The sequence below is a fragment of the Uranotaenia lowii genome, chromosome 2 (assembly GCF_029784155.1).
Source record: "Uranotaenia lowii strain MFRU-FL chromosome 2, ASM2978415v1, whole genome shotgun sequence".
Taxonomy (NCBI): Eukaryota; Metazoa; Arthropoda; class Insecta; order Diptera; family Culicidae; genus Uranotaenia; species Uranotaenia lowii.
This window is the reverse complement of record NC_073692.1, coordinates 398,580,502-398,608,398: the sequence shown is the minus strand read 5'-3', so window position 1 is coordinate 398,608,398 and position 27,897 is coordinate 398,580,502. Positions and strand designations below refer to the sequence as shown.

Genomic DNA, 27,897 nt, shown 5'->3' with positions numbered 1-27,897 from the left:
ATGAACCCTCGGAAACTAGATCAGCACTCACGCTCTGCTCTCGTTTGCCAACTCGAGCTGGAACTTGCTACCAGCTGGATGCTGCCCCCAAAGGATTGCGTTCACCAAGCTGAGTCAATGAACCGAACCGAACCTAGTCCGACAAACGCCGAGCTCTGTTCGGCACACAGCTGATTGGATGCTGTGCTGAGCCTGAGCCGTTGAACCGTTTGTTTTGTTGTTGTTTTCGTTCGGTCGATCGTGAGGTGGGGAACGAGCCTCCTGGCAATGGAATTTTCTCTCCATCCCTTCTTGAGTTGTTATCCTACCTAATGATCGTCGACGACGATCGTGTTCTCCTAAGGAAGAGAATGAATTTGGCGAGAAGACGCGCGTGCTCATCTAAATTGTTGAACCTTTCGAGGTGAGATGGTAGTAGCGAGCAGCAAAGTGGTGGCACGCTTACGAAGTGTGGCATGCTTACTGCCCTTTTTCTAGAGGGATTTTGGGCAGCGACAAAAAAAACCAATCACGAACCAGTTGGTACGTTTTTTGAGTTTGGATGCTATTAGATGTGATTTAAAAAAAATTCAAAACTTGACAAAACTGATCAAAATTGTTGAAAATATGCAAAAGTAAGATAATCGTTTAAAGGAAGAAATGTCTGAAATTAATAATATCCTTCCACTTGATGATTGAATAACTAGTATCGCAAAGTTCTAGAATTTAGAATATAGTCCAAATTGTTAAAATTGTCAAAATTGTCAAAATTGTCAAAACTGTCAAAATGGTAAAAATTGTCCAAATAGTCAAAATTGTCAAAATTGTCAAAATTGTCAAAATTGTCAAAATTGTCAAAATTGTCAAAATTGTCAAAATTGTCAAAATTGTCAAAATTGTCAAAATTGTCAAAATTGTCAAAATTGTCAAAATTGTCAAAATTGTCAAAATTGTCAAAATTGTCAAAATTGTCAAAATTGTCAAAATTGTCAAAATTGTCAAAATTGTCAAAATTGTCAAAATTGTCAAAATTGTCAAAATTGTCAAAATTGTCAAAATTGTCAAAATTGTCAAAATTGTCAAAATTGTCAAAATTGTCAAAATTGTCAAAATTGTCAAAATTGTCAAAATCGTCAAAATTGTCAAAATTGTCAAAATTGTCAAAATTGTTAAAATTGTCAAAATTGTCAAAATTGTCAAAATTGTCAAAATTGTCAAAATTGTCAAAATTGTCAAAATTGTCAAAATTGTCAAAATTGTCAAAATTGTCAAAATTGTCAAAATTGTCAAAATTGTCAAAATTGTCAAAATTGTCAAAATTGTCAAAATTGTCAAGATTGTCAAGATTGTCAAAATTGTCAAAATTGCCAAAATTGTCAAAATTGTCAAAATTGTCAAAATTGTCAAAATTGTCAAAATTGTCAAAATTGTCAAAATTGTCAAAATTGTCAAAATTGTCAAAATTGTCAAAATTGTCAAAATTGTCAAAATTGTCAAAATTGTCAAAATTGTCAAAATTGTCAAAATTGTCAAAATTGACAAAATTGTCAAAATTTTAAAAATTGTCAAAGTTGTCAAAATTGTCAAAATTTTCAAAATTGTCAAAATTGTCAAAATTGTCAAAATTGTCAAAATTGTCAAAATTGTCAAAATTGTCAAAATTGTCAAAATTGTCAAAATTGTCAAAATTGTCAAAATTGTCAAAATTGTCAAAATTGTCAAAATTGTCAAAATTGTCAAAATTTTCAAAATTGTCAAAATTGACAAAATTGTCAAAATTGTCAAAATTGTCAAAATTGTCAAAATTGTCAAAATTGTCAAAATTGTCAAAATTGTCAAAATTGTCAAAATTATCAAAATTGACAAAATTGTCAGAAGCTAGGCACTCGAATAGAATTTTGAAACCTATCTGGAATGTCTTAAAACAAGTATTTTTATTTAATCCACTAAGTTTTTGTGTCTATCGGTGAGCGTTGATTGCGTTATCAGTTGTAGCTCCAATAAGTTTTTCAATTTTATTTATGTAATTGAATTCCCATAGAATTTCCAGTAGTGGGTACCTTCAGTAGGGTTCAATAATTAGCTGAAAATGGCCGTGGTATAAAAATAAACCTTTGGCGGACAGATAAGATTCCGGTCTGTTCGATTAATGCAATCAATAACCGGGCCAGGAGCCAATAATGAGTTTATTGAAGTATATGCGGCTATACTTAGGCGTGTTTGCAGTTGCTTTTGCTGCCCAGAAGGCAAAACTGGACAGACATATTTATCAGAGCGCGGCAAAAAGCCAACACAAAACAATCAATGAAACGTCTTTCGTGGATAATTAAATAGGTTTTCTCTCCTTCGGGAGGATGAAGTAAAAAAAATGGGAATCGCGCCGCTCCGAGGAGCAATAAGGAACAAAAAAAGAAATATCTGTATAGTCTGAAATTACATTACATACGCAACATCGCGCAGCCGTTGGTCTGTAATAAATCTAACGGAAAATGCGGCCGGGATGAGATGGGTTGGGATGGGAAATGGAATGGGATGGCCTCTGGCTGGCTGACTCGCTGACTGGCCCCAGATTTGCCCTTCGGGCCATCAAATGCAGGAGCCCTGACTGGTGGCAGAGCTCGTTTTTTTGATCCTGATGGGCTGAATGAAGGTGCGCCCGTAATTACGTGCACAATTGCATGTTATCGGCACTTAATAGAAACTTCTTTTCCTTTAATAGGTCCCTGACATTTTAAGTAGCATTTAGGCCTCGTAAAACACAATGTTATCGTGTTGCGGTAGCTTTTAAGGTTATCTCGGCCAGCCAGCGCTTCTAGGCTGGTCTCGAGCAGTTTGGACCTCTGGCCCCTAACAACTGGCAAGGCTGGCTGGCGGCAAACAGTTAGTACACTAGAAGAAACCTAACGATCATGCCCAGTTGCAGTGCCACACCGCAATCGCGATTTGGTGTCGATTCTCGTGCCGGATTCCAATCGATTACTATTGGAATCGTGGCACAACTTGGATAGAGAAAAACTGAAAAAAAATTTGAAGCATTCTTAGCATAACCAAGTTTCCATTTTTTTCATCTAGAAGTAACAAAAATCAATATCTTCTAAATCCAGCATAGCACTTTAAAAGTTTAAAATGAATTAATCCAGCAGCCTTTTACAAAAACGGAAATGTTTGTGGCCTGAAAAAAGCAACAAAGATTATCCAATATTCGTAAAACTATTAAACTTATCTTTCTCTCCGTTCATACTCTCTCCTGATCCGTATCAGATCGCACATGATCTGCGAGATTTCGCCACCATGAAATTCTTCGCGACACATTTCATTCACAGCATGCTCAGCGTTCACAGTTAGAAGTTTCCTACGTCCTGACATGAACCTGGAGTAGACAAATATCGCATGTTCTGTCAATTCCTCCATTTCTATGCATTCCGGACAATATGGCGCGCTGATAAGCTTAAACCGATGAAGGTATTGTCCAAAAAACTTTTGGCTCGAAAGGAACTGCGTCAGGTAAAAGTTGACCTCTCCATACTTCCGATTTATCTCATCTGAAAGCCGTGGGGTGAGCCTACGCGTCAATCTTGCGTTGTTCTCCCATTGCTCTAGCTACGTAACACTCTTTATCATGTCGATGGGAATCAAAAGCTGCATCGTTGAGATGGTCATGTACGCGCAGCAAACTCGCACGGCTATCAGCCGATGTACTCCGTAAATTCGATGTGTTACGCTCTAGCTCTAGGGCAAAGCACCAGACCGCTCCTCCGTGTCGTAGTTTCGATAGTGCAACGCTCGAGAGGAGACGTCTCTGGCTACTCTTTGACAGTTCGGCATAATCCACGTCAATGAGTCGATGACTTATGACGAACTATCACAACAGTATTTGACATGCGCCCCAAAACCTAAGCGATTGTCGACCTCTAAGGTATATCAGCTGCTGCTTCGAAAATGTGGTGTTTCTTCCAATAGTAATCTCTATATGCGGCACAACTCTTATGTTGAGCACGAGTAGTACTTCTGTTTTATGGTGGGCTATCTGAAGCTTGACTCCTTCGATACAGATCTACCTCCTCGATTGTTTCTCCGGTGATCAAGAGCACGATACCGTCTGTAAATAAAACTATCTGCGCGCTTGCTGATAGTTTCAGCGTTAACACATCATTATACATGGCACTCCATAGCACAGGTCCTAGTATGAAACTCTGTGGAATACTCGCTGTTAGGGCATTAGATCGTTACTCGATTTCGGCTTCGAAGGTAAAGACACGATTTTCAAAAAAACTTTCTATTATCCTATAGATGGTAATGGTGCAATGACAAATACCTGTCCTCTTCTTTTGATATACCTCTTCACTTGCTCTGTCACCATTCAGACATCTCCTTTTCTGAAAAACGAACTATCTGTTAGACAATCCACTTTCCCCTTCTGTACCGACAGTTGATCTGTTAAATGTTATCCTCTCTAGTAGTTTACCGAGAGTATCCAACAGAAAAATGACCGGGTCTGTACGATGATAGATGTCCTGGGGATTGACCCGGTTTCGGTAGTAGCACCAGCTTCGCGATTTTCCACAGGTTAATGAAAGCTCCCTCGTTGAGTCATTTTTGTAACACCACTCTGGAAGTATCCGGAATGGTCTGTACCGCCATCTTCGTCACTGAGCTCGGGATTCCATCCTGGACCGGGGCCTTATTCATCGCTAGTTTCTTAGCGATGGCTCCAACTGGCTAGATGTCGTGGACTCCGGCGCCGTACGGTGCTAGTGGCCACTTTGTCGGGTCATGCTGCCGGAAAAGATGTGCAACGATCTCCTTCAATTTTTTCGGACACTCATGGGCTGTCATCTACGCTCTGATACAGTGCTCTGTAGCAGTTTTCTTTGCTTGTCCTTATAGCTCGCTTGAGTGCAACATCGGCTGCTCGATAAACGACACCTCTCGTTTCTCTTTCGGCATCGTTTCTCGCTCGTTGAGCTCGCTTCCAGGCTTTTTGACAGCCTTCACGCAGCTCAGCAAGTTCTGATGTCCACCAGTAAGGCGTCGTACACAAATTACGTAACGCAAAAAATCTAGAATTTAGACCCCCTCCCCCCATATGTAACAATAAGTAACGTTTGATAGGACCCCCCTTCTATAGTTACATAACGCTTAATACCCCCCCCCCCCATAAATTTAATTTTGAAATTAAAAGTAAAAGTACAAAAAAGTTTATTTGATGCATTTTTATTCTGAAACGTTCTTATAGGGTTAGTTGCCCTACTTTGGCCCTTTTAAGCGGTGGTTTTAAACAATCATGTTTTTCTAATAAACAAACGGGAGGTTTCAAGAAATTTAATGATAGTTTATGATCTTATCTACAAGTTTCAATGAGAATAATCAACAAAATTTCCATCTTTGAACCTACTGTTTTTATTTTAGTATGTACTGTTCTGGTGCCTTTAATTGGACCTACAGTTGCGTTCAAAAAAGAATGAAATCACGCGAAGCTGCACACCCACTTTCAAATTTGACGAGCAGCCATTTCTCTCTCGGTTGATATTTGTTCATGAAAATTTTGAACAATTTAGTTCAACTATTCAACTAACGCTCTACAAAATTTGAAGTCGTTACAATGACGAGAAACAAAAATAGAGCTATTTTCATAAAAAAAGGAAATTTGGAGTTGCTTCACTAAATTTGCTGAATCTTCGACAATTTTCATTGAAAAATCTTGAAATTTGGTTCAAAGATGTAAAAATGTTTAATCTAATACCAGGCCAAGTTTCGTCAAAATCGATGAACGTGATCAAAAATGGTGCCGGGTAGAAAATCAGTTTCATTATCGCCCAGCAGACCATTTCATTCTTTTTTGGACGGATGTTTGAATGGAAAACATCATTATCCATGTATTCTTGGTTTTTTCTTTCACAAAATCAAAATTTATTACAAAGAATGTTGTAAATTGATAAAAAACTTCATTCTTGCTATGTTTAGGAATAGAAATTGTTCCAACAGAGCTGGTATTGAAACACAAGAGCGAACCCAGCAAACATTTAGGAGGGTATATCGCATGAACAAAAGAATTATTAAAACAAAAACACCAGATGAAAAGATTGTATTAAACTTACCAAAATAGCATATAGCTACAAAAGTGGAGGCGATATATCTACAATGACAAGATTTTAACGATTCAATTTCTCCACATAAAGCAAAATAAACGATTTTAAGTAATTTGAGTTTAACAAAAAAACATTTCCCCGACCGAGAATTGAACTCCAGTCCTCCGAGTTGACTGTCCGGTATCTTACCACGATGCCATTTCATCAGTTGATATGATTCGCGCTATAGCTCTATATCTTCACTCAAATCATAAATGTCGAACTAGCATATTCTCAACTTTTTGGAGACATATTTACGAATTGACTAAACTGCTATCTGATTCAACTTTTTTGGGGCAAAGCTTGTCGTAAATGAATGATAGAAAATCACTCAATACCAACTTGTTTACCAGGGTTATTTAAAATGTCTTAATATTCGATTTGGATTATCATTTCTATTACGATTTCATGTTAGCTGGGAATAGAATACTCGCTTTAATTTCGCTGTCATTTCTGAAACTCTGTTTTTCTAATTTTGAACTCTGTTGAAACATTTTCTCTTCCGAAACAAAGCACGAAAAGCCAGCAAGCTCGTTTTCAGTTTTTTATTGCTATTGTTGCTCTCTGCCAGCAAGTCGTTCAATTAGTTGTACCTGCCGTCAGCAGCCGGTCGAAGTGTGAAGAGATTTGCCAGTCACTCTCAGGAGAAATTTTGACCATGTGTAGGAGCTTCGCCAGTCGATGATGGAGAAATGTTGATTGTTGTCGTGCTTTGTCCGTCATGCGAGTAGTGAGGCTCCGTCAATTGAAAACAGTGCCAGTCGTTTGATGAAACAAAACTAATCGGGTCAAGCGTGACGGGCGAAATTTACCATCACTGGTTACAACAGCCGTATCAATTTTGAACATCAGTAAGAGCAAGTTCACCGGTGTTGGGAAAAAGTGATAGAAATGTTGACATTTTGAAAATTTTTCCATGCAAAAATGTATTCAAGATCTTGGGGCGTTGTATTTTTTTACAATACTGTTTCTATTTCAGCCGTATGTGATAGAAATATTGCTACTTTTGCATCACACCATGCGAAAATACAACACGTGTTGAGAAAAAACTAGAAGGCCACAGATCTTGAAAATGTTTTTGCATGGCAAAATTTTCAAAATGTGCCGTAATTGTCAAAATTTCTACCACTTTTTCCCAACATCAGTGAACTTGCTCTAAGTAAAAGCAACTTCACTGGTGTTGGGAAAAATTGGTAGAGATTTTGACAGCTGTAGCACGCTTTGAAAATTTGACAATTGCTTAAAAAATATTAATGATTCAGGCCGTAAATTTTTTTAAGTAGCACTGTATCTTTTTAAGTCGTAGGTGAAATAATCAACTTATTTTTTAATCACAGCATGTGAAAATAGAAAAAAACGGAATAAAAAAATCGAACAAAATTGGCCCGGGATTCGGTCCTATCAACCCGTGAATCGGTCATAAAACAGACCAGAAAACGAACCAAATCCGGACCAATTCAGTGCCCTAGTGACACAACTTTCCTAACGTCGTGACGGTAAGTTTTGACGAGTGAGTTGTCAAAACAATCAGATCTTTTCAAGCCCAAAATTGGTTCGTTTCCAGACCTAAAATTAATCCGAATTCGGCTCATTTTTCTCCACCAAATTGGGCCAGGTTGCAAAAATTTGCATTGTAAATTTCTTACCATGTGCAATTATTTATTTTATTGTTTTTTTTTTTTAAATTATATTTATTGAACGACTGATGAGTGGATCAATCGCTTGTTTGCTAGAATAAGAAAAACAATTGTAAAAGGCTACTGATTCGCCGAGAAAACTCCATACCCCGTTTTGCTCAGCCACTCGACTCACATTTTTCGTTTTCACGTTTTTTTTTCATTCGCAGATTCGCAAACCGGTAGACTTCGTTCCAAATTGGTACGGAGATCGCTTCATTCCACGTCGCTACACCCGCACCAGCTCCAGTCGTTTCAAGGCGGAATGCAAATCGGACCGCGTAACCGACATGATGCGTATGGTAATGCGAGGCCTTAACGCAACACTCACCTGAACTTCTAATGGCAGATTCGATTTATTTTCAGAAGGAACGGAATTGCTACTGGAAGTCCCATGCATTTACGGTGGTCTTCAACGAAATGTTCAACCTTAATCCGGACACGGATAAGGTTCTCAACTTTCGGGACGTGAGTACCCAGCAAATTTGCAAACGCCTCGAGATTCGCAAACCGCTGCAGACTTATTTGGAACCGTCGTTCAAAAATGTACACAAACTCGATTGGAGCTGTAAGCCGCGTGCAAAACCACTAGCTTTCATAGAATCGGTACACGATCTGCCCAGGATCAAGGTGGGATTCACAAACATTATCGATTGGTCGGCCGAGGGACAGATAGCGGCTATCTTCAGCAAAAAGCTGGTTATCTGGACGCCAAACACGGAAGTTACGGTTGCTTACTGTGCTTTGAACACGACGGCCGTCGCCTTTAATCCAACTGGAGATACACTGGCCCTGGCCACTTATTCCAGGACCATGGGTCCCGGCATACGGATGCTGCGCAATTTTAATCCCAATTTCAAGGGTGAGGCATCAAAAGTGGCCGTTTTTGACTCACTTGCAACTGACATCAGCTGCCTGGCATGGGACACTTCCGGTCGATTTATTGTCTGCGGTCTGGGAAATGGGTTCCTGATTGTGGTGCGTGCAGCGGATCTGGCAAAAGTCAATCGCACTGGAGAATACTCTTCGCACATTACCAGGGTGATGTCGGTGAAATTTTCCTTCGCTTCTAAATATTTAGCGTCTTCGGATGAGTATGGTCACCTGATAATATGGAGCTGGGACGCTGGTCGACTTGAGCCCATGACCTCCTGGACTAGTGACAAGGGGCTGGTCCTCTTTGACTGGCATCCCTGGCGGGTGGATGAGATCGTTGTTGGTAATGATACTTGAATTTTTAAGGCCGTGCAAAGGAGTTGAGTTTATCTGGTTGTACATTTCCTTTAACACACTAGTTTCATAAATATTTATCTTCAGTTTCTCAGGCTCACATCCGACCATCTTAAAAACACTAGTTTACAAATTTATAAAAAATCGTGATTTTTTTTTGCCTATACATCTAATGTCAAATCGGGCGCTGAATTCGAAAATGAAACTAAAAGAAAACCTCAGAAGAAAAATTTTTGAGTTATGATCCAAATATGGAATTTGAGAATAATAAAAAAATGGGCTTGTACTAAGATTTAAATGTATCGGGCTGCATAACATCTAGAAATCTCTTTTTCAAATATTGAAGGTGAATAAATTGGCTACGGATCATTTGAACTTCACTTTCACGTATAATCGACAGTATTACCACAGACAAACATACAAGACACTTAGAAGAAAAATGCGCTTTTGTTGACGCATTACAAACTAGTTCTCATCCAAAGGAGTTCAGATTAGAAGATTTCTGAAATCCAAAGGATTGGAGTTGGCACCAGTCTTTCCTACATCTCACAAAGTTTGGAGATCAAAAACCCCTACTGTAAACAATTTCAGGTTATGTCAATTTTGTCATTTTCGTCATTTTTGTAATTTTTGTAATTTTTGTCATTTTTGTCATTTTTGTCATTTTTGTCATTTTTGTCATTTTTGTCATTTTTGTCATTTTTGTCATTTTTGTCATTTTTGTCATTTTTGTCATTTTTGTCATTTTTGTCATTTTTGTCATTTTTGTCATTTTTGTCATTTTTGTCATTTTTGTCATTTTTGTCATTTTTGTCATTTTTGTCATTTTTGTCATTTTTGTCATTTTTGTCATTTTTGTCATTTTTGTCATTTTTGTCATTTTTGTCATTTTTGTCATTTTTGTCATTTTTGTCATTTTTGTCATTTTTGTCATTTTTGTCATTTTTGTCATTTTTGTCATTTTTGTCATTTTTGTCATTTTTGTCATTTTTGTCATTTTTGTCATTTTTGTCATTTTTGTCATTTTTGTCATTTTTGTCATTTTTGTCATTTTTGTCATTTTTGTCATTTTTGTCATTTTTGTCATTTTTGTCATTTTTGTCATTTTTGTCATTTTTGTCATTTTTGTCATTTTTGTCATTTTTGTCATTTTTGTCATTTTTGTCATTTTTGTCATTTTTGTCATTTTTGTCATTTTTGTCATTTTTGTCATTTTTGTCATTTTTGTCATTTTTGTCATTTTTGTCATTTTTGTCATTTTTGTCATTTTTGTCATTTTTGTCATTTTTGTCATTTTTGTCATTTTTGTCATTTTTGTCATTTTTGTCATTTTTGTCATTTTTGTCATTTTTGTCATTTTTGTCATTTTTGTCATTTTTGTCATTTTTGTCATTTTTGTAATTTTTGTCATTTTTGTCATTTTTATCATTTTTGTCGTTTTTGTCATTTTTGTCATTTTCGTCATTTTTGTCATTTTTGTCATTTTTGTCATTTTTGTCATTTTTGTCATTTTTGTCATTTTTGTCATTTTTGTCATTTTTGTCATTTTTGTCATTTTCGTCATTTTTGTCATTTTTGTCATTTTTGTCATTTTTGTCATTTTTGTCATTTTTGTCATTTTTGTCATTTTTGTCATTTTTGTCATTTTTGTCATTTTTGTCATTTTTGTCATTTTTGTCATTTTTGTCATTTTTGTCATTTTTGTCATTTTTGTCATTTTTGTCATTTTTGTCATTTTTGTCATTTTTGTCATTTTTGTCATTTTTGTCATTTTTGTCATTTTTGTCATTTTTGTCATTTTTGTCATTTTTGTCATTTTTGTCATTTTTGTCATTTTTGTCATTTTTGTCATTTTTGTCATTTTTGTCATTTTTGTCATTTTTGTCATTTTTGTCATTTTTGTCATTTTTGTCATTTTTGTCATTTTTGTCATTTTTGTCATTTTTGTCATTTTTGTCATTTTTGTCATTTTTGTCATTTTTGTCATTTTTGTCATTTTTGTCATTTTTGTCATTTTTGTCATTTTTGTCATTTTTGTCATTTTTGTCATTTTTGTCATTTTTGTCATTTTTGTCATTTTTGTCATTTTTGTCATTTTTGTCATTTTTGTCATTTTTGTCATTTTTGTCATTTTTGTCATTTTTGTCATTTTTGTCATTTTTGTCATTTTTGTCATTTTTGTCATTTTTGTCATTTTTGTCATTTTTGTCATTTTTGTCATTTTTGTCATTTTTGTCATTTTTGTCATTTTTGTCATTTTTGTCATTTTTGTCATTTTTGTCATTTTTGTCATTTTTGTCATTTTTGTCATTTTTGTCATTTTTGTCATTTTTGTCATTTTTGTCATTTTTGTCATTTTTGTCATTTTTGTCATTTTTGTCATTTTTGTCATTTTTGTCATTTTTGTCATTTTTGTCATTTTTGTCATTTTTGTCATTTTTGTCATTTTTGTCATTTTTGTCATTTTTGTCATTTTTGTCATTTTTGTCATTTTTGTCATTTTTGTCATTTTTGTCATTTTTGTCATTTTTGTCATTTTTGTCATTTTTGTCATTTTTGTCATTTTTGTCATTTTTGTCATTTTTGTCATTTTTGTCATTTTTGTCATTTTTGTCATTTTTGTAATTTTTGTCATTTTTGTCATTTTTGTCATTTTCGTCATTTTTGTCATTTTTGTCATTTTTGTCATTTTTGTCATTTTTGTCATTTTTGTCATTTTTGTCATTTTTGTCATTTTTGTCATTTTTGTCATTTTCGTCATTTTCGTCATTTTTGTCATTTTTGTCATTTTTGTCATTTTTGTCATTTTTGTCATTTTTGTCATTTTTGTCATTTTTGTCATTTTTGTCATTTTTGTCATTTTTGTCATTTTTGTCATTTTTGTCATTTTTGTCATTTTTGTCATTTTTGTCATTTTTGTCATTTTTGTCATTTTTGTCATTTTTGTCATTTTTGTCATTTTTGTCATTTTTGTCATTTTTGTCATTTTTGTCATTTTTGTCATTTTTGTCATTTTTGTCATTTTTGTCATTTTTGTCATTTTTGTCATTTTTGTCATTTTTGTCATTTTTGTCATTTTTGTCATTTTTGTCATTTTTGTCATTTTTGTCATTTTTGTCATTTTTGTCATTTTTGTCATTTTTGTCATTTTTGTCATTTTTGTCATTTTTGTCATTTTTGTCATTTTTGTCATTTTTGTCATTTTTGTCATTTTTGTCATTTTTGTCATTTTTGTCATTTTTGTCATTTTTGTCATTTTTGTCATTTTTGTCATTTTTGTCATTTTTGTCATTTTTGTCATTTTTGTCATTTTTGTCATTTTTGTCATTTTTGTCATTTTTGTCATTTTTGTCATTTTTGTCATTTTTGTCATTTTTGTCATTTTTGTCATTTTTGTCATTTTTGTCATTTTTGTCATTTTTGTCATTTTTGTCATTTTTGTCATTTTTGTCATTTTTGTCATTTTTGTCATTTTTGTCATTTTTGTCATTTTTGTCATTTTTGTCATTTTTGTCATTTTTGTCATTTTTGTCATTTTTGTCATTTTTGTCATTTTTGTCATTTTTGTCATTTTTGTCATTTTTGTCATTTTTGTCATTTTTGTCATTTTTGTCATTTTTGTCATTTTTGTCATTTTTGTCATTTTTGTCATTTTTGTCATTTTTGTCATTTTTGTCATTTTTGTCATTTTTGTCATTTTTGTCATTTTTGTCATTTTTGTCATTTTTGTCATTTTTGTCATTTTTGTCATTTTTGTCATTTTTGTCATTTTTGTCATTTTTGTCATTTTTGTCATTTTTGTCATTTTTGTCATTTTTGTCATTTTTGTCATTTTTGTCATTTTTGTCATTTTTGTCATTTTTGTCATTTTTGTCATTTTTGTCATTTTTGTCATTTTTGTCATTTTTGTCATTTTTGTCATTTTTGTCATTTTTGTCATTTTTGTCATTTTTGTCATTTTTGTCATTTTTGTCATTTTTGTCATTTTTGTCATTTTTGTCATTTTTGTCATTTTTGTCATTTTTGTCATTTTTGTCATTTTTGTCATTTTTGTCATTTTTGTCATTTTTGTCATTTTTGTCATTTTTGTCATTTTTGTCATTTTTGTCATTTTTGTCATTTTTGTCATTTTTGTCATTTTTGTCATTTTTGTCATTTTTGTCATTTTTGTCATTTTTGTCATTTTTGTCATTTTTGTCATTTTTGTCATTTTTGTCATTTTTGTCATTTTTGTCATTTTTGTCATTTTTGTCATTTTTGTCATTTTTGTCATTTTTGTCATTTTTGTCATTTTTGTCATTTTTGTCATTTTTGTCATTTTTGTCATTTTTGTCATTTTTGTCATTTTTGTCATTTTTGTCATTTTTGTCATTTTTGTCATTTTTGTCATTTTTGTCATTTTTGTCATTTTTGTCATTTTTGTCATTTTTGTCATTTTTGTCATTTTTGTCATTTTTGTCATTTTTGTCATTTTTGTCATTTTTGTCATTTTTGTCATTTTTGTCATTTTTGTCATTTTTGTCATTTTTGTCATTTTTGTCATTTTTGTCATTTTTGTCATTTTTGTCATTTTTGTCATTTTTGTCATTTTTGTCATTTTTGTCATTTTTGTCATTTTTGTCATTTTTGTCATTTTTGTCATTTTTGTCATTTTTGTCATTTTTGTCATTTTTGTCATTTTTGTCATTTTTGTCATTTTTGTCATTTTTGTCATTTTTGTCATTTTTGTCATTTTTGTCATTTTTGTCATTTTTGTCATTTTTGTCATTTTTGTCATTTTTGTCATTTTTGTCATTTTTGTCATTTTTGTCATTTTTGTCATTTTTGTCATTTTTGTCATTTTTGTCATTTTTGTCATTTTTGTCATTTTTGTCATTTTTGTCATTTTTGTCATTTTTGTCATTTTTGTCATTTTTGTCATTTTTGTCATTTTTGTCATTTTTGTCATTTTTGTCATTTTTGTCATTTTTGTCATTTTTGTCATTTTTGTCATTTTTGTCATTTTTGTCATTTTTGTCATTTTTGTCATTTTTGTCATTTTTGTCATTTTTGTCATTTTTGTCATTTTTGTCATTTTTGTCATTTTTGTCATTTTTGTCATTTTTGTCATTTTTGTCATTTTTGTCATTTTTGTCATTTTTGTCATTTTTGTCATTTTTGTCATTTTTGTCATTTTTGTCATTTTTGTCATTTTTGTCATTTTTGTCATTTTTGTCATTTTTGTCATTTTTGTCATTTTTGTCATTTTTGTCATTTTTGTCATTTTTGTCATTTTTGTCATTTTTGTCATTTTTGTCATTTTTGTCATTTTTGTCATTTTTGTCATTTTTGTCATTTTTGTCATTTTTGTCATTTTTGTCATTTTTGTCATTTTTGTCATTTTTGTCATTTTTGTCATTTTTGTCATTTTTGTCATTTTTGTCATTTTTGTCATTTTTGTCATTTTTGTCATTTTTGTCATTTTTGTCATTTTTGTCATTTTTGTCATTTTTGTCATTTTTGTCATTTTTGTCATTTTTGTCATTTTTGTCATTTTTGTCATTTTTGTCATTTTTGTCATTTTTGTCATTTTTGTCATTTTTGTCATTTTTGTCATTTTTGTCATTTTTGTCATTTTTGTCATTTTTGTCATTTTTGTCATTTTTGTCATTTTTGTCATTTTTGTCATTTTTGTCATTTTTGTCATTTTTGTCATTTTTGTCATTTTTGTCATTTTTGTCATTTTTGTCATTTTTGTCATTTTTGTCATTTTTGTCATTTTTGTCATTTTTGTCATTTTTGTCATTTTTGTCATTTTTGTCATTTTTGTCATTTTTGTCATTTTTGTCATTTTTGTCATTTTTGTCATTTTTGTCATTTTTGTCATTTTTGTCATTTTTGTCATTTTTGTCATTTTTGTCATTTTTGTCAGTTTTGTCAATTTTGTCATTTTTGTCATTTTTGTCATTTTTGTCATTATCCAGATTGTCCAGTTTTATCCAAGCTTGCCCGTATATTTAGATCAAAATTTGGGAACAGTCCGGCCCGCATTTTATTGAAAAAAGCCCGGATTCCGCCCGGATTTATTCGATTTATTTGGAAAACTAAACAAAATAAGCCAACGAACGCCTCTTAAACGATATTCATTGAGCAAGTTTAATAAAATAATTATAAAAGGTTTTGGAAGCCTAAAACACGGTGCAAATTCTCTCGAAAAGTTGTGAAGAAATTTTTTTTTTATTTCTTTTCTTGATGTTTTGTTGTGTAATTTTCGGGTTTTTTATTGAAATTTGCTTGGATATTGCCTGGATTTCTGGTAGTCACTTTTGAAATCAAAGGTTTTTGTATAAAACTGCCAGGTTTGAACCATCTTTTGGATTCGGTATTCCCGGTTTTGAACACTTTTCTTTGAAATGGTTTGGGCAAGGGAGCAAGGGAGACTTCCAGTAGAAGCTTCAATACAATATCGCTTGAGTTCTCAAATTTTAATACCACATATTCGGCTGGATCTTCACTTCCGGACCATTTTTGATTCATCAGTTCTCTGACCAACAACTCACGCACCGAAATTAAATCTACATGATTTGCCGCCTTATCCGCACAATACACAGAGTAAAAAGTATAGTTTTATCAACCCATATTTCGCCTTTATTCAATCATATTGATGATTGATTCTCGATAAACTATATTTATTAAATATTCAACTATATTTGTATGATTGGTTTTATGAATGCAACTATAAATTTGATAGCTTCAATACAATTGTATGATTTATTCAACCATACATATAATAAATTCAACTTTATATACTGATTGATGTTTGACATTCTTTTAAATATATTGTAGATTCAACCACATTCAACTTTACAGCTATGGTTGATTTTTACAACTCCCATAACTTTTTTTGATTGTTTTTGCTGCCAGTAATAGCAATAAAAATTTTCGAAGCGATCCATTTAGTCCTGAATTAGCGCAACGAGTTTTAATTTTGTATGGAAATTTGTATGGGAAAACAATTTTTTTCATTCGAAAATCGCCAGAGATGTTTTGTAAGTTTCAAAAAGTACAATTTTGGATGAAAAATATTTATTGATTCTTACAGAACATATCATGTGAACAAAGCACAATCCTAACTTGTATTTCAGAAAAGATATGCGATTTTAAATAAAAATTTTGCTTTCAAATTTTTTTTAAATGTTAGCGGTTTTGACTGCTAATTTGAATTTGAAGAATAAAAAATTTTCAAAAATTGCTTTGCATAGCGACTGAACTTATTGATTTAGAACATTTTTTCAAAAACATTTCATGAAATTATTAAAAGCTCCAGCAAGCAAAGTCTGCCATTTTTAATTACTTTGCAATGGATTCTGATTTTTTATTGTGAAATGGTTATAACTTTTTTCATGTAATGTTTAGCTGCTTGTCATATTTGCAAAAAATGAAACTTAATAATAGTCAAAACCAAATATTAAAGACCAACTTCATTTCAAATTTATTTGAATTTTCTGGATGATTTAATGTGTAAAAACTTCTTCTTCCATACAAATTTCCATATAAAATTGAAACGCGTCGCGCTAACTAAGGAATCAATCAAATCATCTCAAGTTTTACACTGATGTTTGGTGACCCAAAAGGCATCGAAAAAACATATGGGAGCAAAAAGTCATTTTTGCAGCGGTCTAATCATAATGCTTTGTTCGGGTTAGCGGTCAGAACATCAATGGTTTTGGCGTTGTCCAGCCATTTTTGCTTCTCAATGAAACGGAAATCGGTGCCACCCAAACGGGATGTCAACTTCCAATTCCTCCAGCAGCATTATTTCCTTCGCTTGCAAATTTATTGTTGCCGCATCTAGTTGGAATTAACCAGAATTCTTAAGGGAGGAAAAATTATGTCACAATTTTATTTAAACAAACAAATGTGCTATCCAGTTATACCTCCTTTGCTAATTATCTCCTGTTTTGCCATTCATGAACACAAGCTGTCTGCTACTGAGGGCACACCTGCTAAACTTATGATGAATATGTAGTGTTTGGATGAGTAGTAATTATTCAAATGCCAAACAATCAATCAAAGAAATACAGTTGAATTAACTATATTTATAGTTCAATGCCTAAAATCAACAAGACATTTGTAGTTGAATCTATCATATTTACAGTTCAATGAATTATACCATTACATTGAATCTATCATATTTATAGTTGAATGTGAGAGGTCAACCAGGTATTTATAGTTAAATCTGTTGATACTTACGGTTTCGAATAGGTTCGGAACATTCCTCGACTCCAGCAGAGGACATCTGCTGTTACTCGAGAACCAACACATTGTTTTGGCTTGAATGTTTTTATCCAATTTGCTATTGAGAACAATAGCGTTGATGAATGCTGTTGACAGTTGATGATGAAATATGTACACGGTATAAATGTTTACATCATCATGTCACATGAAGAGCAAAGCCAATTCAAACTAAAGTTCGGAGCAACACAGCAGTGCTGCCAGCAAGGTTGCCGAAAAAAAAATCTGTGTATTTGAGAAAAAAATTCTGACTCTCTGTGATTTTACCCAAAACTTCTTTGATGGTTTTCTGTGATGCTATTTCCATTAATTTCATTGAAAATTCATGGTTAATTAGATCTTTTTACATTTAAGTAGGGTTAAATCAATCACACTTTTCAAATTCAAAGTTCAATTCTAAATTTCAAATTTTCTTAAAGAAATATGGTTTTGGAAATACATTCAATATTCAAAAATTCTGTGAAATCTGTAAATTTTCTCAAAATTCTGTGTTCTGTGACACAAATTCTGTGATGAAAATTTGTTCAAAATGTTGTGAAATTACAGATTTTTCTGTGATTTCGGCAACCTTGGCTGCCAGGTATTCTGAGTGGATAACTCAGAGTATTCACACAGAAATGAGTAGTTTCTCATTTACTCAATCAGTAATGAGTACTTTTCCGGATAGGTAATTCATTAGCGGAGAGTGCGACAACAGCATCGCATATAAATTATGTAGCTAAGATATGACGTGATAGACGAAATGTGAATATGTGTGTTCCACCACTGGAACCAGCGTTTTAAACAGAATCTGCTACCAAGATCGAAAATCTTGTATTCGAATGCAGTGCACTTTAGTGTCGACTTTGCCTAAATGCCTGTGGTAAATGATGCGCTTTTCGTTTTACCTACACCTCCTATGCTCTTAGACATTTTCTCAGGAAACTCTTACTAAAATGTGCGAAGCGATTTATGACCGTGCAAAGAAAAATCGAAGAAGGCTGTCAGTTTTTTTTTTTCATTATTTGCAAATTTGTAATGTTACTTTTACATTTGGAATGTAGTTCAGAATGCTGAAACGTAATGAAAAAGTTTTGTTAGAAAAAAAAATTTGAGAGCTCAAATAGGTTAATGGTGTAAAGTGTTCTCTTTTTGGCGTTAACAAAATCTGGTAACTTTACCTTAGTCTAAGGACGCGTATGGGAGTTCAATATGTGTTCAAGATTTTAATGACTTCTTTTCACGAGTCTGGTAGTTCTAATCGTTTGTTTGAAAGTTGCTAAACTTAGAATTCACTTTGTTGACAACATCTTAATTATCGCTGACCGTTAGCTAATGTTTCCGTTTATGTTTTCCCCACAGCTGACACCGAACCGGTGGCCATCGCCCAGTACCACGTGCCAACGGATGCTGTGCTATCGTGCTACCGGCGCCAGAATGTGGACTGCATCGTCACGGCCGTTTCGTTCAACAAAATCTCCGGGGAGCTGGTCGTGTCCTATTCGTATCCTTGTAAGTACCAATTAATGGTGATTAAGTTTAAGCATTCTGGTTGACAACGAGCCGCAGTTCAGTTGCTTCTACCTACTTTAAATTGCCTATCGCCATTCATCGGCACCGATCGTGGTGGACATCACCCCCATCATCAAGATTGTGATGGAACGGAACTTCAGACTACCGACTGGTTTTGCGAGAGTCAGTTGAGAACTTGAACCACCTCGCAAATCAAGGCGTTGGAAGTGGAAATGGGATGTTTGATCAGGAACGATAAGCTACCGGTCGGTCGCGCGATCGTTTTGTGGACAGCAGCCAGGCAGCCGCCATTTTATGTTTGCGCATAATTGCAAAATTACGGATTGATTTGAGTGACCAACACGCGCCTGCCCGGGCTAATCGGTGCTAATGGCAATTATTTTTCTGTAATTGCGAAACGCCCATTTCGATCCACTGTCAGTGGCCACACTCAAAGGGCAACTTGCTAGCTAACTTACATACAGATGGACCTTCGAGCCGAGAAATTATAGGGTAAAATTATTGCTCTGATTACCGGCGGGTGGGTGCTTTTGGTAAACTGATTAGTCCTGAAATTAATGATTAGATTCAAACCAGTTTCAACAACTGGCAGCAAGAAAGAATTTGCGGCCGATCGCGATATGCAATTAGCTGAAATCGAATTTACAAGCAAATTACTTACAAGCGTAACGATTGCTAGTTAATAGCGATTTAGTTGCGCGTATTGTTGCTGGACAATAAAAAAAGTCGTTAGCACTTATTTTACTCAAGATCGATTATGGACTGGCACAAATATCGTTACTCATAAACGTGAGGTGGGTGAAAAAAAAACTCTGTGATTTTATTAATCAGAAATTACAAAATATCAGAATCTATCGACGATTGATGAGTAAAGAAATTTTTAGGAACTAGTGCCCAGCGTAGAAAATTAAATTTTTAAGTTTCAAAGTATCTATCAAAATTGTTGAAGTATACCAGCAGTTCCTATTAATGGCCAAAACTACTTCCAGATATACAATTGTCCTGAAATGTTTTTGAAAACGCTAGTTTTCACATGTTCAACTAGCTGACCCGGTGTGCTTTGCTACACCTTCTGAAATTGATGGAAATTTATCAAAATAGATTCTTTTTTTCTTAAATATTTTTTCTGATTCCCAAACCTGTCCTTAAATTTGTTTTCCAATCATTATTTTGTATCTAAAATTATAATTCTGAATTTTTTTATTCATAAATTTCTTAATTCTGATACAATAAACGTTTTAATTTTATAAAAATCCTCTCTCAAGCAAAACTTGATTCCATTTGCTTGATCACTTTCCAAGTCATAAAAAAAAAATTGCTATAAATTTTCTCGACCATTTTTTTCCAGAGCACTTTAAAAAGTTTTTAAAGATAAACCAGCAAACATTTTTGTAGCTATATTTCTCAACAACTTTGTTATTTGTTTCATATACATTATAGAATGATCGTATGAAACTCTAAAAAATAGCATTTACCTACCAAAGTGGAGGCAATATGTATACATATTTTCAAATTCTGGCTTAAGCGGTAAGAATATACGAATTGGACGATATTCGACACCTTATTCCTCCATGCTGGAAGAAGGCAAGAGAGCATAAGTTTTTTTTTCTCTCAAAGCATGCGAACCGTTGCCAGCGACAATATTTGCTGCTTCTGTCATTGGATGACTCTTGCAAATACACTATCTGATTTTTAGCAATCTGTTTGCACTGTTGGTCGCAGAGATAACAACTAAGCTGTTCTCTCATTTAACACACGCGGCAGAAAAAAATGAACGAAATCGACTTCAAAATCTGTAAACATGGCGGACTTTTTATCATATCCGATTTAAACCATTTATTCCGACTTCGAGTAACGAATTTTACGACCTTTTACTTGCGTTAGTTGTTATTACGATTCGCAGTAACGTTTCAAATGACTTGAGTTATCATTTTCAATGCGATTTTATGTTTGCTAGGAATACGCTATTTTGGTTGGATCTTAAATCATCCCATTCTGCAAAAACTGTGGTAGAGTTACAAAAAGTCAATAAAGTTGTTTTCTTGTAGAAGGTAGACTATCTGCTGGTCATAACTATGAAGTAATAGAAAATTTTGAGTTCTTTTGAAGGTCAAGCTCCAGGAAAGGAATAATGTCTACAAAAATATCAATTTAGATGGCGCATATAATCCCCAAACATTTTTCGTCAATAAACATTCATTAGACGCAATCTCAAAAACTACTTTGCAGATCGTCACCAAAATTTGCAAATGCAAATTTGCAAATTTTGGTGACGATCTTCAAAGCAGTTTTTGAGATTGCGTCTAATGAATGTTTATTGACAAAAAATGTTTGGGGATTATATGCGCCATCGATATTGGAATTTTTGTAGACATTATTCCTTTCCTGGAGCTTGACCTTCAAAAGAACTCAAAATTTTCTATTATTTCGTAGTTATGACCAATTTAGCAGATTATCTACCTTCTACAAGAAAACAACTTTATTGACTTACATTACAAGGTAGTTTTTCTGAAAATTTCATCAATTTCCATCCATCCGTTCAAAAGTTATTTGCAAATGAAAGTATTGCATTTTTTTCGAATACAGTCCTTAAATAATGATCAATTGAAAGCAAAATACAGTGCTTATATTCAATTATCCGATATTGTTCGAATATTATGTAGCAACCATAGAGTCTTTTTCCGTATTCAAATATCCTCCCATGCCATTAAATTTTCAATGACTATTTCACCAGTTTTGCAAAAAAAAAATGTATGGGAGCCCCCTCCCCTTTTATGTTTTTTCTAATGGAAGGTGGGAAGAGCATCAAACCATCTTGGGAACATTTCGTTCACCCAAATACCCTCGCATGCCAAATTTGATTACCCTCGCTTGATCAGTTATCGAGTATTGCAAAAAATTTGTATTGTTACCCTCCTCTCTTTCTATCCTCCCAATGCATCCTCCCGGGAGAAGTTTTCAAACCATCATAGAACCTTTTCCAAAATCTAAATATCCTCCCAAGCCACTTTCTGTCCATCCACTAGTAGAAGAAAGGGGGAGGGGTCTAGAATAATCAATGACACATTTCTCGTATCCAAACACCCTTACATGCCAAATCTGGTCCCATTTGCTTGACTAATTCTCAAGTTATGTTTAAAATTGTAAGAGATCCCCCCTCCCCGCTTACTTTTTCCCCACTGGAATAATCCCCTTTTTTTAAAACATTAATTGAAAAATTTCTCGTAGCCAATCTCCCTCTCATGCCGAATTTGGTACCATTTGCTTGAATGGATCTCAAGTTATGCGAACATTTCGTTTTTGCTCTCCAGAATCTCTACCCCCTTCCAGTAAGAGGGAGGGGTGTCAAACTGTAATCGGAACCTTCTCCGGCCTCATAAACAGCCACCTGCAAAGTTTCAAAAAAAAAAATTCAGTAGTTTCCGAGTCTATAGGGCACAGACAGACAGACATAAATGCATTTTTATATTTACAGACTAGCTGACCAGGTGTGTTTTGCTACACCTTCTAAAAATAAACTAGATTTGTTATGTAATTGAAATTTAGTTTATCTCTAAGGCAGCATTTCAAACAAAATTTCAACATAATTTAGAAGCAAACGCTTTAAAAAGAGAGCTGCAACTGGAGTTTCGAGTTTCAGTATAAAGATGATTATAATGATATTTTCTTAGAATTGATCTCAAAATTTGTTTTTGGAGATCTGAAACTTTAGAGCACAGCTTGGCTTGTTTCGTCTGTCAATTTAGCCTATTGGTAAGGTGTCGGAGAGGTAATCAGTAGACTCGATTTCGGTTCCTGCTCGAGGGAATTTTTTTTGCACATGATGATTTTTTGCACATGATTGATTTTTTTTATTGTTACATTATACGGCTAATAGCATCAAAGCATCATCCGTCAAACAAAACACCAGAAACATTATGTATGAGCATGTGTTAATTCTTTGAATTCTACAAACAGACCTAGAATATTTTGTTATTGCTTTGTTTTATGAATCTACGCCTCACCGTTTAGTGCAATCATGATCATGAATGATAAATGAAAAAAAAATCCCAGTTACAGTGCGACCAGGAATCGAACTCGAGCCTAGTGATTACCTCTCCGACACCTTACCAATAGGCCAAATCGTCAGACGATACAAGTCAAGCTGTAGCTCTATTACTCAGTTGACTTCATCGAGTCGAATTTGCTGCTAGAATCCCCGGCAGAGAACGCTCATTATGCCTTCATTAATGGTGCTCATACTGCCTCGGGGGGGTTTCTCATTATGCCTCTACAGTGACTGGTTTTTAGCTTTCGGCAAAATTTTTTAAAATGCCTTTTTAAACGTTTTTATCTCCTTTTTCAAGTTTCATCCAATTAGGCAATAGACTATTTGAGTGTCTGAACACGAAACAATGATGTAATTCACATATTACAGCTGTTCTCTCTGGTTAAATAAGCGTTTTCCTTAAGGTGGCCATTATGCCCCCATCTCCCCTACTTTTACTTTAACTCTGCTTTTATAGACTTCATCGAGTTCATAGAATGATGTGTGGCTTTATCGCAGGCCAGGAAAAGATTTAAGCCTTCAAGGTTTTGATTCTGGAAAATGTGCTTATTTTTGACCACCCTGCAATAAACTATTTATCTATAACATTTGAAATGTAATGAATCGTTTTAAGCGTTTAAGCCCGTTTTCAAACTTAAAATCCATAAATAATGTATGCATCTTACCGATAAATGTTATATTGCTCGAGAAAACCTCTTTCGAGTTCCTATTGCAAAATAATAGTCAGTTAGTAGACTTAAACAAAATGGTATGTGAAATTGTCGAACAATAATTCTGATTCCGAAATAGTCAAAATTTCAAGTTATTAGAAAGTAAGTAAGTAAGTTGGTGCGTCAGCAAATTTTGAGATGATGAGATTTTTAAGAGTGAACTTTCATAGTAAATAAATGTAACAAATGTTCACCAAAGAACATCTCATAACGTATTGTTCATGAAGATCGGTACACTATCCAAAGAGTAGGAAAAGCTCTGGTTTGTAATAATAATTTTTTAAAGACCCCTTCTTTGATTGGTCAAGGGAAGTTCCTTCATATCGTTCAGCATGAATTAAATTTTAAAGCATTTTTTAAAATGGTTACCAAACGTGTTTTTAAATAATAAGTATTGTTGTTCGATTGGAGAACCTTTTATATTTTTGGTGCATTCTATTTTATTTTAGCAACCAAAATAATTCACTTCCTTAAATTTGTCTATACACGGAGAAAAAAGTATTTCCAACAGTAATCCACTTATTTTCAATCATTTATCTGATTGATTCTCGACCAACTATCAAAATTTCAACAATACTTGTATTAGACAATCTGTTGATTTCGTACATTCAACAATATTTATAATACATTCAACCCCGGTTGTATCATTGATTTTGTACATTCAACTATAAATATTATAGACTCAACTATAAAGTACAATTGATATGATACGTTCAACAATAATTACAGTAGATTCAACTATAACAATATGATTGATTTGATTGTAAACATAATAGATTTAACTATAGTGATTTTATCGATTTTATTATAATTATGATGGATTCCATTATATTTATATGATTGATTCAATGAGGTCAACTATAAACACAGTAAACTTAAATTTCGTTTATATTGGAAGTAATTATATCTTATGATGTTTTTTCTTCAGAATAATGATGTGGCCAGTTTTATTTTCTTTTAATTTATTATTTCTGCATTTTGCATCTAGTTAGTTTAAGCCGCTACAATGCTAGAAAAGTTGACTGGAAATCCCGAAAGTCAGGTCCTGGTTCCTCCGCTGATATTCTTTTTGCATCTTGCATGGTTGCTCAGCAAATTGTGCGTCTTAACTTATCGGTCCCTGAAGACGTCCTTAGAAGTCGGTGCTTCTGGGGTGGAGGAAAATTCTTTCAATATCGTGACATCAATCTATCGTTCGTTTTACCAACCTTACTGACTTACAAATATCTACTAATTTCCTGTGGGATCCTGCCAAGATCATGTGAAGGAACGTCGGGACCCACGTCGATTTTGTTGGCAGCCAGAGTAGGTGTACCTTTCCCAATTCCAGGAATTGTCGGCCTACAACACAACCGCTGGCATGAACTGGTGAAGGATTTTATGTTTTCCTATCGTTGGAGCGCTTGCGCTTTGCCACCGATATCAGGAACTGGCTGAGGCACCACGATCGCTGCAGCGAACACGCACTGGTCTCAAATTTACGATTTTTTTTGCTGATGAACACTCTAGTATTCAAGTATCACACAATCAATCACAAAAATAAAGTTGAACTAACTACATTTAGAGTTCAATATCTAGAATAAATCATAAATTTGTAGTTGAATCTGACATATTAACGGTTCAATCAATAATACCACTACAGTTGAATATATCATATTTATAGTTAAACGTCAGAGGTCAACCAGAAATGGTTAGTTGAATCCATTATGTTTATAGTTATATACCTAAAATCAATCATACAAATTTAGTTGAATCTATTATATTAACAATTGAATCAATTATACATTACAGTTGATTCTATTATACTTATTGTTGATTTTGTAAGGTCAATCAGCAGTTTGTAGTTGAATCAAATATATTTATAGTTGAATGTCAATCATAGTCAATCATAGTCAATCATAGTCAACCATACAGTTGTAGTTGAATCTATCATATTTACAGTTGAATCAATTATACCATAACAGTTGAATCCGTTATATTCAAAGTTAATTGCGTTCGGTCAATCATCAGTTTGTAGTTGAGTCTATTAAATTTATAGATGGATGGGAAAATCAACTAGGCTTTGATGATTGGGGTAACCAGTTGAAATAATTAAAACAACTGTAGTCTTTTTTCTCCGTGTACACATTTTGACTAGGTTAATCAAAATGTTTACAGTATTTGAAAAAAAAAATTAACTTGAAGTGCTGTCAATCGCTTAAAATTAAATTAACAAATTGGTTCGAAGGCTGCCTCGTGTTGGCCGATATTTATTTCCATCCTCCTTCCTCTTGTAATGGGATAGGGAGGGATGTGAAAATTATTTTATTTTGTTTCTCTCATTCATACGCAACTCGGTTGCGCTCTGAGGTTAATGCCTGCGGTCTCAAATCGAATCACCGCCACTCGCGTTGTTTTCATATGACAATTACGACAAGATATCGGGAACTCATAATTAGTGTAAACGCCTAATTTTGGGTGTAAAAACAGACAGAATTCAAAAAGTATAATCTCATATCTCCACTTTCGATCTCCCTAGTTGGCGAAAGGATGATTTATCTCCAACCAATGTTTTTGATCGTAGCATTTCAGTTCTTCCTTTTATTGCCATTTCATTCCACAGCCGGTAAAGCCCCGGACATCGTAGTGCTGGCCTCAATGGACCGCGTCGTAGACGTTATGAAGAATCACGATGACGTTGTAGCGCACCTTTTCTGGAGCCCCGATGGAAAACAGCTCGGTAGGTTTTTGTTTTAATGCATATTTTTTTTCTATTTGTTTGTTTTTATTTGCTGTCCGCTTTATATGGACCATCGGGCAAACGGCAATCGGAATTTGCCATTTGCCAAGGATAGCCAAAGGTATGCAACATTTTCCCGACACACATCTTATCTTGTTCCAAACTTTCGTGTTATTCAAATGCGATCAAATTAATAATGAATCTATAAGGTAGAAGTTTATTCATTTTTATTTGAATACCATTTTGGTAAATAAGAGTTTCGCATTATTTTTTTGTTCTTTTCTATTTCAATAATAAAAGAAATTAAGTTTTACATAAATGTGATAAAATAATTTTTTTAAAAATATTTTCCAATTTTCAGCTAGCGCTGGTTACGACGAGGCTCTAACGATCTGGAACTTTTTCGGTGCCCCACCGGCTAAGCAAACGGACCAAACAGCCATCCAAGGTCCTTCCAAACAGCAGCAACGATGGAACCGGAATCGTCGAGGGGCTCCAGATTTTGACTTCAGCTTCCTCTTCAAACCTCTGCGCTAGGAAGGATGATGGGTGAAGCAAAAAATACATATTCCTCCCATTTTTTCGTAAAGCTTCACCTTTTCTGCAATTTGTCGGTGTTTTATGGTTACCGTTTTTCTTCTCATGTGAGCTGGAGCAGTAAGTGGTTTCAGCAAGGTGCACCCATTGGCTTCCAGTTGTTTGTTTCTATTTTTTTTTATGCTAACGCTAGCGATATGACAGGCTACATGGAAGCATCCCGCCCAGAAGCACCTCCAGGTCTCTGCTGAAGATCTCAGATGGAATAAATCCTAACGAAGAAGAAGAAGAAATGGGAGGGGTCCTCGAACAGTCGAACGATTCCGACAGCCGACAACCACTTTTACTTATGCATGCCAATCGCACAAGTCGACCTCTGTGCCCCTCCCCAGAAGCCTAACTTGAGGCGCAACAGCCAGAACAAACGACGACCGGGGAGCACAAACAACTCAACAATATATCTCGGCACCTCGCGGAACCATATTGAGAAGAGCATTTAACCCCGTACCTCCTAGTCAGCGTCCTCCTCATAGCCATCATCATCCTCAAAGCCCTCTCGATGCCTTGCGCACCTTTTAAGTGAAATCCAGCCATATAGACAGCACGAGCTCCGTTGAGGGTAATTAAATTTAAAATATTTATTCTAATTGAAAGCCACCCACGCGCCACTCGGAAGAGATATAGAAGTAAAAAAACAGAGAAACATCGACAAATGGCTGAAACGTGGCGAAACGTGCCCGCTCAGGACTGTCCGTCAATCAGCAGAGCTGAAATATTGCGAATACTTAAGCCGAGCAGACAGGAAGGCAGCAGCATATGTTACCCCCCTTAACTCCTCATGTGAGCCACGGTCGCCATGAGAGATGAGGAGCTGGACTCGCCGACATTTGGCCGACATTACCGGAGGGATATTTACTTATAGTAGTTACCTAGTCGTTCGGTTTCGCGGAAAATTTACATACAAATAGTGTTTGGAGGCAGTCGGAGCAGCGAGGATTTGCATAAATGCATAGCAATTTTTCGTCAAACATACATACCTACCAACTAACTATAATAGTTCAAATCGTTTTATTAGTGCTGCTGA

The 27,897-nt window shown here is 34.2% G+C and overlaps 1 protein-coding gene across 1 annotated transcript; it reads left to right on the top strand.

Annotated features, from left to right (window-relative positions):
• LOC129743320 (protein cortex) lies at positions 1–27,897 on the top strand. Its single transcript, XM_055735304.1, has 6 exons — positions 1–162; positions 7,954–8,085; positions 8,150–9,002; positions 18,629–18,778; positions 26,160–26,276; positions 26,638–27,897. The coding sequence occupies exons 1-6, from the start codon at positions 1–3 to the stop codon at positions 26,811–26,813; spliced, it is 1,590 nt and encodes a 529-aa protein (XP_055591279.1). The 3' UTR covers positions 26,814–27,897.

Bases quoted from the DNA above. Each gene is read 5' to 3' on its own strand.
- LOC129743320 (XM_055735304.1), top strand. From the start codon at position 1: ATGAACCCTCGGAAACTAGATCAGCACTCACGCTCTGCTCTCGTTTGC. The intron at 163-7,953 runs GCACACAGCTGA...TTTCATTCGCAG, and splicing joins CAAACGCCGAGCTCTGTTCG to ATTCGCAAACCGGTAGACTT. The intron at 18,779-26,159 runs GTAAGTACCAAT...TTCATTCCACAG, and splicing joins CGTGTCCTATTCGTATCCTT to CCGGTAAAGCCCCGGACATC.